Source organism: Pan troglodytes, chromosome X (assembly GCF_028858775.2).
Source record: "Pan troglodytes isolate AG18354 chromosome X, NHGRI_mPanTro3-v2.0_pri, whole genome shotgun sequence".
Taxonomy (NCBI): Eukaryota; Metazoa; Chordata; class Mammalia; order Primates; family Hominidae; genus Pan; species Pan troglodytes.
In genome coordinates, this window is record NC_072421.2 from 41,995,531 (window position 1) to 42,011,169 (window position 15,639).

The 15,639-nt window shown below is 37.4% G+C and overlaps 1 protein-coding gene across 20 annotated transcripts in view; it reads right to left on the reverse strand.

The window, feature by feature from the left end:
• The window catches only part of CASK (calcium/calmodulin dependent serine protein kinase), a 409,365-nt gene that overhangs the window by 36,063 nt on the left and 357,663 nt on the right, over positions 1 to 15,639 (reverse strand). For 6 of the 20 annotated variants that reach the window (XM_016942911.3, XM_016942910.3, XM_016942908.3 and 3 more), the window contains 5 exons: positions 10,547 to 10,632; positions 8,766 to 8,834; positions 6,016 to 6,084; positions 4,583 to 4,618; positions 2,700 to 2,896 (listed from right to left, as the gene is read on the reverse strand). In XM_016942911.3, coding sequence (XP_016798400.1) covers positions 2,700 to 2,896; positions 4,583 to 4,618; positions 6,016 to 6,084; positions 8,766 to 8,834; positions 10,547 to 10,632 — 457 coding nt within the window. The remainder of the gene's footprint in view (positions 1 to 2,699; positions 2,897 to 4,582; positions 4,619 to 6,015; positions 6,085 to 8,765; positions 8,835 to 10,546; positions 10,633 to 15,639) is intronic. The other 14 variants (XM_016942916.3, XM_016942915.3, XM_054676397.2 and 11 more) reach the window with 4 other exon arrangements.

Below are 15,639 nucleotides of genomic sequence, written 5' to 3' on the forward strand. Positions count from 1 at the left end.
GTCTTACTTGTTTCCTTGTGTGCCTGATAATTTTGACTTGCTGGCTACTGCCCTGGAAAAAGTTTATGTCGGGCGGATAGGATGAAGTTAGTGGGGGTTAGGATAAAAGTGTTTGCCTTCAGAGACTTTCTGTTTATACCATACATCTGAAACTATTAGTAAAGAAAGGGGAAACTTCAAATCAAGTACATGGCTTCAGCTCCCCTGGCTGCCCCAGGCTGTGTGTACCTGGGTGCAAATCCATTCAAGGTGGACTGGTGGCCACAATTTGGAAGTTTGTTCCCAACTTCCTCATCTTTTGCTTTGCTCAGTGACAAGGCAGCTTTCTCTATAGTCCTCCGGTGTTGAAGGGAAATAAGGGTATGCTTATCTGTTTCCTTTTAGCCTGGAGGGACTGCCTCTTGCACTCCTAACAATGAGGAGGGTCTTCTAACAGATTCCCCAACTTGTACTGGCCTTAGATCTTAACCTTGGTTCTCTGGCACAGAAGTGTTCAGTAATGACAAATGCCCTGTTTGCAAAATGGGCCACTTGGTAACTCTGATATTCCACTTATCATTCTTATTAAAGGCTTTCACATAAAAATTGGTCACTGAGGCCTGGTGTGGTGGCTCACACCTGTAATCCCAGCACTTTGGGAGGCCAAAGCGGGTGGATCACGAGGTCAGGAGTTCACGACCAGCCTGGCCAACATGGTGAAACCCTGTCTCTACTAAAAATACGTGGTGGCAGGTGCCTGTAATCCCAGCTACTCAGGAGGCTGAGGCAGGAGAATTGTTTGAACCCAGGAGGTAGAGGTTGCAGTGACCTGAGATCATGCCATTGCACTGCAGCCTGGGCGACAGGGCGAGACTCCGTCTCAAAAAAAAAAAAAAAAAAAAAAAAAATTGGTCACTGAGCTCCCCAATACCTTTTTTTATTTCCCGGAGACAGAGTCTCACTCTGCTGTCCAGGCTAGAGTGCAGTGGCGCAATCACAGCTCACTGCAACTTCCACTTCTCGGGCTCAAGCAATTCTCCTGCCTCAGCCTCCCAAGTAGCTGGGATTATAGGTGCCTGCCATCACACCTGGCTAATTTTTTTTTTAATTTTATTTCAAGTAGAGACAGGGTTTTACCATGTTGGTCAGGCTAGCTTTGAACTCCTGACCTCAAGTGATCTGCCTGCCTCAGCGTCCCAGAGTGCTAGGATTACAGGTGTGAGCCACCGTGCCTGGCCCCTGATACCTTTTCAGCTATTCAGTGCTTTCAAGGTCATTTTAAAAACATATTTTCTGTGGCACTTTTCATTTTTTTTCATCAGGAGGATTTATCCAAATAATCTCATCCACCATTACAGGAAATAGGAAGCAAATCTGCTTTTTGCACTGCCATCACTCAGAATTCCTCCAGAGGACTCAGAGTTCTAGAAATTGGTGAAACATTTATATAGATGATCTGACTAGGCAGAAGAGGTCTGGAATCTACACAATTATTTTCAATAAATGCCCATAATATATGGTAACATTAAAGAAGACATTCTGTAAAATGTAAATATCAGTAAGAATATAATGGCATCATCATGACAATGACTTAAGAGATTGCTTTCCTCCTGCTTATGCTTGAACTGTTTCTCGAAGATCAGACTGAAAGACAATGCCAGATGGAAGGCTGCTGCTTCTCCATTTGGGCCCACGTTTCCTTATGTATAAAATGATGGCATCTGAAGTCCTCATCAGCTCCAACATTCTAAATTTAATACTATTTTTTGGGGAAACATGGGATAGCTGAAAGAGGCGATCAAGCAAAAGAGATTAACTGAGAAATCTCTTAACTAGTGAGAAAAATAGATAAAAGCAGGTAGAAATTTCTATGGACTCAATGTCTTTGGTCTCTTTTAGCTGGGTTCAAGTATTTTAGGAGGAACTGGCAGGATGCTTAATGGCTGTTATTTTTTGCCACATGAAACAAAACTCAGACATTATCTCTTTTGTGCTAGAAATAATCTGGTATATTGCCCAAGTACCAACAAAGGTAAAACCATCAATATTTTCCAAAAGACAGTTCAACTAAGGAAACGGTAACAATAATAGCAGAAATAGATTTTATCAAAATATACAGTGATCTGTGACTCCTTTTCTCTCAGTTAAAAACAGTGCCTAAAACCCCTAACTTTAGCCTGCTTTTAGGGCTTAAACTTTCTAGCAGAAAAGGTATTTTTAAAGGACTGGCAAGGTAAAGAACAAAGCTTCTGACTACCTCCTTCTAACAGTGAAATACATTTTATCTTCAAATACTCTGAGTGACACTGAAGCACTGCACCTACATTTTTTGCTGGTGGTGGGATGGGATGGGCATGAAAGCATGTAGAAGGGCAAGGAGAAGGTACATTTTTTAAATGCCATTCTAAAACAATTATAACAGCATATAGGAGTGGAGGGCTCTGCTGTGAGACCATGACTTGGCTCAGGGCTGCTCACCCAATCTCTTTCCAGACCTTCCTTTCTTTTTGTGTAAAATGAAGCCCTGACTCTGCAACTAGGATCTCAGTAGATACTGAAGATACAGAATTCTTGGATGACTAATTTAAATTTTGTTTGGCTCATAAAGGAAGGAATATATCAAACAGGTTTTACACTCTAAAATAATATAAAATTGGAAAATGGATGGTCAGGGCTTTGTTTTTATAACCAGGCAAAGCAAAACATGCATAAAAACATACCATTCCTGAAGTTCAGGAGAAGGAATGAGACCTGCAGTTCCATTTTTGGAGTTTTCCAGTTTACCCTGCCACCAATTATGATCATCCTTACTAATAATCTGGATGATGTCACCAACTCTGAATCGAATGCCAGCTTCTTTACAGGGAATGAGGTCATCCTTGGCTGGATCATATTCAAATTGTGCTCTTACGTAGATCTATAAAACAGGAGTTTGTAAGAAAGGATGCCATAGTGATGTGAAAGAGAAGTTAGCTCTAATGTCATAACCACACACCAACACTTACAATACAAACAGGACATCAGATGGTGAAAGCAAAAACGATGCATGGAAATACGACACAAAAAACTTCTACCGCTAGAAACAATGTACTAGTAATCTTTGATGAGTATAGCTTCAAAACTTTGCTGTTTTTATTTGGAAGGAACACTTGAAATACTTGTTTAATAAAAATAAAGACTTAATTTATGCTTTTACTGTTACAGAATAGGCCTCTAATTATAGAAAAGTATGCTCGCTCTTTTTTAAACCTGCATTGGTGATGCTGGCATTATGGATACGTTGTCATGACTGTGTGGCAGCCTTTAAGCCATAAATACTAGCAGTCAGGATAGGTTTTAACCCTAAAGCAGCACACGATATAAAATTAGCAAGAACTCTGGGTTGGTATCTTGCTGTACAATGCTTATATGACAACTGGCAGTGTGTCTACACACTGCTGATAAAGTTAAGTGTAACTCAAACAATTTTTTAAAAGTTAAAAAAAGCTTCATTTTTTTCTAATTTAGGTTTTAGGTTTGTATTTTACTCTTCTGAGAGAATAAAAATGAATTTGAACCCTAGCTTCCCCCAATGTAACACTTGAAATCAGCACAGAGCTTCAAGACATGCATAGTTCAAGGCTCTGAGTTTTATGATATGTGAGTTTACTTAGGAAATAGATTAGCATTCAAGGGTTTATTATATGGCAGCATTTTATGAATTATTTTATTTTTTAAATGCTTTAAGATAAGGTAATTCATACCCAATGTTCCATCAATTATACAGTCTTAAGACAAAATTATGGGTGAATTCTATCAGGTACTAATTTATACATATCTTAACACTAAATCTGATTATTTTTAATACCATATTTCAAGATAAAAATCCCATAAAAATTCTATCTCTTGAAATTAAAATTGAATATTAATGTTTAAGTCACTGTAAAACCAACCTGAAGACTTTGGAACCACTGTGTGATTTTTTCTGTTTATTTTCAGCAATCCAGCCTATAAAATTAACAAGTCTCTGCATTTGCATTTAAAATCTATACCTCTAAAGTGCTGGCAATTTGAAAGTTACTTGCCAGTATTAGGCAGCACTTAACTTTTCATGTTTGAACTAACACAGGTATATCAGGATGTGAAGCCAAGATAATTTATATTCTTTTCTTATTTTTCATTGCAAATGGCTTTTAGAAATACACATGCAAATACACATTTAAGAAAAAGCTTTCAACTTCAGAAAATTTTTGCTTAAAAATGTTCATCAGCATTTTAAGAATAACTTTTTAGTTAGTCTTAGAAGTCTAAGAATTTTATAACCTTTAAAATTCTTTTGCATGCCAGAGGCAGGCCCACAGCCACCCCCGAAGGCTGAATTCTTAACCATTAATATAAAATTATCAGGTTGAAATTACAATAACCATTACAGCTACAAAGATGTGAGGAAAAATTCTTTATAGAGAATTAGTCATGTGTAATGTGTTAAAATGAAATGGTACAAGCTCTCAATGCTCAAATGTTATGGTCCAAAATGCAAACATTATGGGATGGAAAGGGTTAATAAAGGATTGGCTATTAGCAGCTCAGTTTAGAGAAGTTTCTATAGAGGATATCTATTCACCTGTCGTCCTTTTGGTTGGGTAGTTGATGGCAAGTCCTGTAGAATAAAGCCAACCCAGGAGAAAAATTTTCATTTGTTTTTCAAGAGTACAAAGTACTTTGTGTGTTCTGTTACAATATGGTTAAAAAAAATGAGCTAGATTTAAGTTGTAAAGAGATAATATACATTATTCCATTTATCAGAAATGTTGAGTTATCAAAAAGTCAAACCCAGGCCATTTAGCAGCAAGCTGAAGAAAGCAGGTAAGTTTAAGCAGAGAGAAAATGTGTTCTTAAGAAACAACTCAGCATCTTCAACACAAAAGCCACTGCAAGTGAAACAGCCTATTAAAAAAAAAATAAATAAATAAAAGGAGCTGTTGCCCTTTTCAACTTAGTCACTGCAACCATTTAGATTTTGAAAAATTCAATGGCTATATGGCTTTTCATCATCTTAAAAGTATTAAATGTTAACTGTTATGAATGAATTCCTTTGGTAGCCTATTTTAAAGTTGAAAATAAAGTCATAGACAATTTTCTTTCATAATTTCTCTTACGATATACTTAGAATATCATTCCATTTGAGATAATTTCTAAATTATTTACAATTTTACCTGATAAAAAAGTTGATATATTCTCAAAGGGCAAATTAAAAGTCAGGATAGAAGAATACTGCTGCATTAGAACTCTCAATAATTTTAACTGGGTCATAAACAGCAGTATTAGCAACCAAAATATTGCCAGTCTGCACCTGTTAAGTGCTTCCATTTGTTTAAATAAGTTAAAAACAATTCTTTCTATATTCCAAAGTGGATAGTTCTGAAAAAAATTTAAAACTCCAAGTTCAAGTCAAATATAAAGTACTTTGTGTTAAAGATGTGATAACAGCGTGGCTTAAGTGCAGTTTGAAGCCAGTTCTTTTTGCTTTTCATATCCAGGCAAGGCTTATAATTCACAAAAATATGTGCACGTACCACAATAACAGAGGGCACACCAATTCGTAAACTTAGATAGCGGAAACTAAAACATGTTGCTGATATCACTCAGAATAGAAAACTACAAAGCCCAAGAATACCCAAATGCCTACTCTGCAAAATTCTTACATTTATCTTTTTCAAATTAAAAAATATTTAGAAGTTTAAACAAATTTCCGTTTACATCCTTTGCATAGGTTTGAGCAAAGTCATACATACAAGTGGGGTGGCATAGAAATATTTTTAGAATGACCAAAGCAGTCTTGAACTACATTTCTTCAAATTTAACTATTGAAGGGGATTTTTAATGAGAAGGAAATGTTGAAAAAGATTTTCCAGGAGTAAAGTGCATTGTAGCTGTAGTAGCCTTGTATATCAGCAGAAGACACTATTTCCACTGAACACATGTAACTAGAACACTCATGGCAGGTGAGCACCAACAAAATTGTCACACTTTGTTGTGTGGAGCTAAAGTTCTTACCGAAACAGAATTGTTAGTGCTGCTATGACCATTAGCTGGGGACTGTCTGGAAGTGGAAGGGGAATCTCTCTGAAATAAGACACAAGGTTCATTAACACAGAACACCAGCACAGAAACACAGAGATATTTACATCAACAGTAACAACCACAGTCTGACAACCATTTCCTTTGAGGTTTGAGCTGTATAGGTGCCATACTGACTTGCTTGCATGATTTCACAGAAGTACGAAAAAAATTTTGCAGTTCGAAGGCTCACATATTTTAAGTGATGACTGTGTCATTCATTAATCAATTCTTTCCTATCTCTAAAATTCTATACCTTTTCTTTCTTTTAATGAGACCCAGAAGAGTGACTTGATATTAAAACCCTATCAAGTATAAGATGACAAACATTACCATAAATTATCGTGCTGAAGATCCCAACTGCCTAATTTTTATTAAAGATTAGGTTTGAAAAGTATTTAATAATTTTTAGTACCTGTGTCAAGAGTTACTAACTGACCCAATCTGAAGAGAAACAAACCTAAGATTTCACATGTTACAATCACCTCAGAATCTTTCTATTATAGAATAAATATTATTACTAGTAAGGGTAAAAGAGATATACATCAGAGAAGAACTCTTTTTTTAAGACTATTTTAGCAGATTGATTAAAACAATAATCTCAAGCCTATAACAATATTACACTTCCAGCAAAGATCCTAGGAGCCACAGCCACTCTTCCTATATCCAGGCTCCTCTATCGCTTGCTTTCTCTCTACTATTCTATACACTCAAAATATTTTCCAGGCTCCATTCCCTTAGTGTCCAAATCAACTTTAACGATAAGAACAAGGAGAGGAAGGAAATAAGTACTTTTTAATTTTTGCTTCTGTAGAGTTCTTTTAAGCCTTAGAAATGTGCATGCCTTTTTAAAAGACATTTTTTTTCCCTAGATGACTTAAGAGCATTTCTAGAACCTGTCAGCCTTAAAGGTAATGAGATCCCTTAGAAGAGCATTCTCATATGTTAGTGAGCAAGACTGATCTCCAGGTGCCACCCGCAGAGACTCAAGTCAGTAGAGCCAGGGTGAGGGGCAGGGGTCTACTCTTTAACCAAGGACCTGGGGGATGCAGATGCAGGTGGCCAGAGAGCATTCTTTTTTTTTTTTTTTTTGAAGTATTGCCCTAGCTGGGAAGAGTCCAACCACAAGCTTGAATTCTGCCAGGGAACAGGAGGGCCAAAAAGGCTGGAGGTGGAGCTAGGAGAGAAGTATCATTATTTTTTCTACTATTCAAAGGCAAAGAAGGTAAGAGGGGTTCTTCTTACTCAAGAACATAGAATTTACATCTATGATACTGGTTCCACCCCAAACTAGTTCGACCACTTAAAAAAAAAAGAGAAACTTATGTTGTATTAATAACTAACAGTACCTTCTGGTTAGTTAGCCAAAAAGACAAAAGTCAATTGTATTTACTAAATTTCTTCAACAGATGAGAAATGATATAAGGACATCTGTAATTCTGGAATATTAAAATTATTTACATAGAATGTTAAGTGTGACATTCTTTGTTTCCCAGCAAAGTTTGTGTTCTAGGTAACAAATTTCAATACTCTGAATCCTGGAACAGAAGCAATTCTGCATTTTCTTTTGAAATATACTATTAATTGAAGTTCCATAAAAAGCCACCAAGAGGAGCTCAAGACCCGTTATAACGGACACCTCAATTGCCATGGCTCACCAAAAATATACTTGACAAAACTATACATTTTAATATGTGTCTTCAATAGGCTTTTAAAAAATATGAAGCCTCTGATTTTTCTTATGAAATTTACACCATCACTAGAGACTAGAAGTATGACAATTCTCTCTCAGGTTCTCCTAAGTACAAATCCAATAAGTTACTTGTCAGTCTTAAAAATAAACTTTAGGAAATGTGTACTTCATATTGATGCACACATTCTCGGAAGATGCACATGAAAGAACAAGCTTCAATAAATAACACTCGAGCTGAACGTGCAATGACCAAAGGATGATATCATTTATGCCCATTTATATTTCCAATACAAAAAGAATAGATTTTTGAATCTCATTTAACAACCAACACAAAACTGAATAATATAGGTTGGAAGAACTATAATTTCTACAGGATAAGCCTATTTTAAGAAAGAAACTTTGGGGCTGTATTACTCTAGAAAACTTACTTGTTTACAGATCACATACCATTCTAAATTTAAACAATTTTACAAAAGGTTGCAAAAGCCTATTTCCCTCTAGTGAAGTCAATTATCAATTCATTGCAGACTTAACTTCCATCTAGAGACCTGTCACAATTGTATGAACAACTGTATCTCAACAGAAATAGATCACTTCTCAGATCCTTGGAAAGAAGAACTATCTATGTGATTTCTTAACAAGGGAAGTGAATGAACTTCCTGGAAATATTACTGCAATTATGGCCTTTAGTTTTTTTCCCTCAGACACTCCGTTTTTTCCTTATTAAGCTTTATGTCATCATTTGTAACTTCTCTACATTTTGCTCAGATTTCAGCCTGCAAAAAGTTCAAAGTGCTGAGGAGATCCACATGGAAGCAGGGCTGAGTAGGTGGATGGGACCTACTCTGTTCCGTTATCTTTGTTGTAAAATTGGTGTGCAGTGATCTAACAGCACAGGCAGAAACAATTTCCCAGAAAGCAAAAACATACAGCCATCAGCAGACAGTTAGTTAAGAACTCAGAGCAGATGGGGGTGGTTTGTTAGAGTCATTACCTCACAGGACGAAGACTGAGTGCGGTAACTTGGCACAATCTTGAAGGTAATACTCCCCCGCATTTCCCTCTGGAGAGGGGGTGGTGGGAAAGAAAGAAAAGTTTTCTTACAAACAATTGTTCACAAAACCATGTAAGAAGCCACTCAAAACACATGGGGGCAATTAGCACAAGCCATCTGAGAGCACATAGCTGGAAAATGAAACGTAGTCACGAAGCAGGGACTGCTCGAGTTAACAGTAGAGTAAGTTCCTGGGAAAAGCCCAGCAGCCGATTGCCTTTTGCTCATACAGCAATGGTCTCACAGATCTTCAATGGTCACCTTTTTATAGATGTGAATGCAAAACTTTCTAAGTGACAGGCCTTTCAAAAGTGAATATACATTGAATTAGACAATAGACTAGGTAATTACATAAAAATTACATTGAGTATGCCACATTATAATGGTGTACCACATAGAATATGCTTTTTACTTTAAAAATTTTTTTATTTATTTATTTTTTTGAGACAGAGTCTTGCTCTGTCATCCAGGCTGCAGTGCAGTGGCACCATCTCGGCTCACTGCAAACTCTGCCTCCCAGGTTCCAGTGATTCTCCTGCCTCAGCCTCCCGGGTAGCTGGGATTATAGGCACGCGCCTCCATGCCTTGCTAATGTTTGTATTTTTAGTAGAGATGGGGTTTCACCATGTTGGCCAGGCTGGTCTCAAACTCCCGACTTCAGGTGATTCACCCACCTTGGCCTCCCAAAGTGCTGGGATTACAGGCATGAGCCACCGCACCCAGCCACTTTTTGCTTATTAATTTTGGCTTTTTTTTAAAAAAAAAATTTTGGGCTGGGAGTGGTGGCTCACACCTGTAATCCCGGTACTTTGGGAGGCCAAGGCTGGTGGATCACCTGAGGTCGGGAGTTCGAGACCAGCCTGGCCAACATGGAGAAACCCCGTCTCTACTAAAAATGCAAAATTAGCAGGGTGTGGTAGCGCATGCCTGTAATCCCAGCTACTTGGGAGGCTGAGGCAGGAGAATCCCTTGAACTCGGGGGGCAGAGGTTGCAGTGAGCTGAGATCACGCCATTGCACTCCAGCCTGGGCAACAAGAGCAAAACTCCGTCTCAAAAAAAAGAAAAAAAAAATGTTTGGTGAGTCTGTGAAGCTTATTTCATACTTAATAGGTATTCATAACCTGGGTGCTACTACACTGCAGTGGGAAAAGGGATCAGAGGCCCCAAACACCTCTGTCTGCTTGCTATGACAATGAACATAGGCAAAGGCTGTCATTTTGCCTTTTTTAAAAATCCAAAGCCTAATTTGAATACAGATTTTGGATATGTATGGTCAAAAATGGCCTGGTCTACCGTGGCTTTCCTCCCTTCTATGCTGTAGAGAAATCCACGACAGCTGGCTATGACTCAGCTCAACAGGAAAGAGGTTTCTGACACTGCTGATGTCAGGAGAGTTGAGGTCAGTGAGAAACTAGTTCACATGTACAAACACTGAAAAGGTTTTCTTTAATCATCTGCTTAGTAAGAAACAGGAGATAAAGGATAAAAGGAGAGTGTTAAAGCCCACACTGCTAAAGACAGGCAAAATGTTTGTAAACTCTGTTGTATTTCAACATTTTTCTAGTTGTCAGTTTTATGAATGTTATATAAGTTCAAGTCCACATAAATATGGTACCAGAAATTCTCTGATTACAGAAGAATACTCCTTATTTGTATATTTAAAAACAAGCTAACAAAGTAAAAGTCAATTTTAGGAAAGGAAAAACTTTCATTTACTTACAAGCATTTTTTGCAGTTGTTCCACTGTTTGGTTAGCCACACTGATGCCATTGATTTCTCGAATTTCATCACCAACATGAAGTGTACCTAAGAAATTATATAACATTATAAACATGAAATGATATATGCTTTCATAGTAACAAAATCCAGAGGCATCAATGTAATTTTTAAAAACTAAGTTGAATATTGAGGGCCAATATTTCAGAGACAGGTACAAGTTTGGTTGCAGCAGAATTATTTAACTCATGTAGTAACCTCATCAAAACAGATATATCTACTTGTGGAAGGCACAGTTTTGATGGATGGCTGCAGAAATCTATTTTTCTGAGAGAGGTGGTATGTATAGTGGTTTAAAAGTATGGCTTCTGGATCCAGACTGCCTGGGTTCAAATTCCAGCTTCCTTGCTTACTAGCTTTAAGATCTTGGGTAAATTACTGAAACTCTCCATACCTCAGTTTTCACATTTGTAAAATGGAGATGAAAATAGTACCCATCTCATAGGATTGTTTTAAGAACTAAACAAATTTAATAAATGCAGAAGGCTTAGAACTGTTCTTGGTGCATACCAAGCACCATGACAGTGTTTGCTGCTATTGTTATCTACCAGATATGATACGAAGGTTGTCAGTTTTCCAAGAGTTGTGACATGATAATATCTACATAACAGCAAATTCTGTTAAAGATAATTTAATCTTTTGATTGGCATTTCAGCATCTTGTAATACTTCAGCTAGAAAGAAATGACCAAGAACCAATGCTTAGAGTGTTATTTACAATGTTGCTTCCTTATTTATAAATTGTGCAGAAATGTACACACTGACCTGGCTTCATTACAAAAAGATACCTCTGCATGCAACAATTAAAGAATAAACATTCATCTTAAGTACACGTGGGCCATTTATAAAAACGATTAAAGTGCTATGCCATAAAGCAAGTCTCAACAAACCTCAAAGAAATGGTGTCATACAGACTACATTCTCTGACCACAATGTAATTAAGTTAGAAGTAAATTACAAAAAGATATACAGAAAATCCTGTTAAGTGTGAAAAGTAACAATTATAAATAATATAGGTCAATGAAAAATATCATAATAGAAATATAAAAATACTTAGAACTGAGTTATAAAAATGCTTCATGTCAAAACTGGTGGGATACATTAAGACAGTACTTAGAGGGAGAGTTTAGTCTTAAAGGCACATATTAGAAAAGAAGGCTGGGCCAGGCGTGGTGGCTTCCACTTGTAATCCCAGCACTTTGGGAGGCTGAGGTGGGCAGCTCATGAGGTCAGGAGTTTGAGACCAGCCTGGCCAATATGGTGAAACCCCGTCGCTACTAAAATATAAAAATTAGCCGTGCGTGGTGGTGGGCACCTGTAATCCCCGCTACTTGGGAGGCTGAGGCAGGAGAATCGCTTGAACCCGGAAGCAGAGGTTGCACCATTGCACTCCAGCCTGGGCGACAGAGCGAGACTCCATCTCAAAAAAAAAAAAAAAAAAAAAGAAAAGAAAAGAAAAGAAGGCTGGGCATGGTGGCTCATGTCTATAACCTCAGTGTTTTCGGAGGCTGAGTGAGGCGAGAAGATCACTAGAGGCCAGGAGTTTGAGACCAACCTGGGCAATAAAGCAAGACTCTATCTCTACAAGGTATTAAAAAAATTAGCTGAGTGTGGTTGCCTGTAGTCCTAACTCAGGAGTCTGAGACAGGAGGATTACTTGAGCCCAGGAGTTCGAGGTTGCAGTGAGCTATGATTATGCTACTGCATTCCAGCCTGGCCGATGGAGTGAGACCCTGTCTCAAAAAAAAAAAAAAAAAAAAAGACTGGAAATAAATGAACTATGTGTCAAATTTGTAAAGTTAGCCAAAACCAATAGAAAGTTAAAAAAAAAAGGAGATAATAAAAATTAGGTCATAAAACAATGAAACAGAAAATAAACATATAATGAAGAGAATGAACCAAACCCAGAGTGGGTTTCTGAACAAACTTCTGGCAAGGTTGATCAAGAAAAAAAGAGTAGGCACAAATAAACAATATTAGAAATGAACAGGGGCATAATGACAAAGATGGCAGAGAATAAAAAGATGAGAGAATACTATGAAGAAGCTCTCTGCAATATTTTAAAACTTATTTTTTTTAGGAAAATGTAATTTACCAAAACTCACTCAAGAAATAGAAAGCCTGGATGGCCTTTTAATGTTAAAGAAATTGAAGCAGTTGTTAAAAAACAAAAACAAAACTTTCTTAAAACTAAAAACCAAAACATTAGGCTGTGATACTTTATAGGCAAGTCCTGCCAAACTTTCAAGACACAAATCATTCCAATATTATATAAAGTCTCTCGGAGAACTGAAGAGGGAATACTCTCCAAGTCATTGTGTGAAGTAGATATAACTTTGAAACTAAAATCAGAGAAATACAAGAGAGGAAAATTAACTACGGGCCAGTCTCACTCATAAATGCACATACTGAGATCTTATAAACAAAACATTAGCAGACAGTCGGGCAGTACATAAAAAAGATAATATGTAATGACTAAGCTGAGTTTATCTGAGAAATGCAAGGGTAGTTTATCATTAGGAAATCTTTAAAAGACATTCACCACATTAACAGATAAAAGGAAAAAAACAAATGATCATCTCAGCAGATTCTGAAAGAGCATTTGATTAAATTCAAAACCCATGCACAATTAAAATGCTCAGCAACTAAGAATATAAAGGAACTTCTTTAGCCCTAATAAAAGGTATGTACTAAAAATCTACATTATTCTTAATGAAGAAATATTGGAAAGGTTCCTTTTTAAAAAAGCATTTTTTTCTAGAGACAAGGTCTCTCTCCGACACCCAGGTGAGTACAGTGGCATGATCATAGCTCACTACAGCCTTGAACTCCTGGGCTCAAGCAATCCTCCCACCTCAGCTTCCTGAGTAGCTGGGACTACAGGTGAGCGCCACAATGCCCGGCTAACTTTAGATTCCGTTTAAAAACAAGAATAGGACGGGATGTCTACTATACCACTCCTTGAAAGACTGCAGGTCCTAGCCAGTGCAGTAATATAACAAAGAGAAGTTAAAGAAATAATGATGTTTCCTGCTGTCAATATTAGACAGATCAATGAGACAGAAGGTTAACAAGGACATCCAGGACCTGAACTCAGCTCTGCAACAAGTGGACCTAATAGACATCTACAGAACCCTCCACCCAAAATCAACAGAATATACATTCTTCTCAGCACCACATTGCACTTATTCTAAAATTGACCACATAATTGGAAGTAAAGCACTCCTCAGCAAATGTAAAAGAACAGAAATCACAACAAACTGTCTCTCAGACCACAGACCAATCAAATTAGAACTCAGGATTAAGAAACTCATTCAAAACCGCTCAACTACATGGAAACTGAACAACTTGCTCCTGATTGACTACTGGGTAAATAACGAAATGAAGGCTGAAATAAAGATGTTCTTTGAAACCAATGAGAACAAAGACACAACGTACCAGAATCTCTGGGACACATTTAAAGCAGTGTGTAGAGGGAAATTTATAGCACTAAATGCCCACAAGAGAAAGCAAGAAAGATCTAAAATCGACACCCTAACATCACGATTAAAAGAACTAGAGAAGCAAGAGCAAACAAATTCAAAAGCTAGCGGAAGGCATGAAATAACTAAGATCAGAGCAGAACTGAAGGAGATAGAGACACAAAAAACCCTTCAAAATATCAATGAATCCAGGAGCCGGTTTTTCTGAAAAGACCAACAAAATTGATAGACCACTAGCAAGACTAATAAAGAAGAAAAGAGAGAAGAATCAAATAGATGCAATTAAAAATGATAAACGGGATATCACCACCGATCCCACAGAAATACAAACTACCATCAGAGAATACTATAAACACCTCTATGCAAATAAACTAGAAAATCTAGAAAAAATGGATGAATTCCTGGACACCTACATTCTCCCAAGACTAAACCAGGAAGAAGTTGAATCTCTGAATAGACCAATAACAGGCCGTGAAATTGAGGCAATAATTAATAGCCTACCAACCAAAAAAAGTCCAGGACCAGACGGATTCACAGCCGAATTCTACCGGAGGTACAAAGAGGAGCTGGTACCATTCCTTCTGAAACTATTCCAATCAACAGAAAAGAGGGAATCCTTTCTAACTCATTTTATGAGGCCAGCATCATCCTGATACCAAAGCCTGGCAGAGACACAACAAAAAAACAGAATTTTAGACCAATACCCCTGATGAACATTGATGCGAAAATCCTCCATAAAATACTGGAACGTCGAATCCAGCAGCTCATCAAAAAACTTATCCAACACGATCAAGTCAGCTTCATCCCTGGGATGCAAGGCTGGTTAACATACGCAAATCAATAAACGTAATCCATCATATAAACAGAACCAACGACAAAAACCACATGATTATCTCAACAGATGCAGAAAAGGCCTTCAACAAAATTCAATGGCCCTTCATGCTAAAAACTCAGAATAAGCTAGGTATTGATGGAACGTATCTCAAAATAATAAGAGCTATTTATGACAAACCCACAGCCAATATCATACTGAATGGGCAAAAACTGGAAGCATTCCCTTTGAAAACTGGCACAAGACAAGGATGCCCTCTCTCACCACTCCTATTCAACATAGTGTTGGAAGTTCTGGCCAGGGCAATCAGGCAAGAGAAAAAAATAAAAGGCATTCGATTAGGAAATGAGGAAGTCAAACTGTCCCTGTTTGCAGATGACATGACTATATATTTAGAAAACCCCATCATCTCAGCCCAAAATCTCCTTAAGCTGATAAGCAACTTCAGCAAAGTCTCAGGATACAAAATCAATGTGCAAAAATCACAAGCATTCCTATACACCAATAACAGACAAATAGAGAGCCAAATCATGAGTGAACTCCCATTCACAATTGCTACAAAGAGAATAAAATACCTAAGAATCCAACTTACAAGGGATGTGAAGGACCTCTTCAAGGAGAACTACAAACCATTGCTCAACGAAATAAATGAGGACACAAACAAATGGAAGAATATTCCATGCTCATGGATAGGAAGAATCAATATCATGAAAATGGCCATACT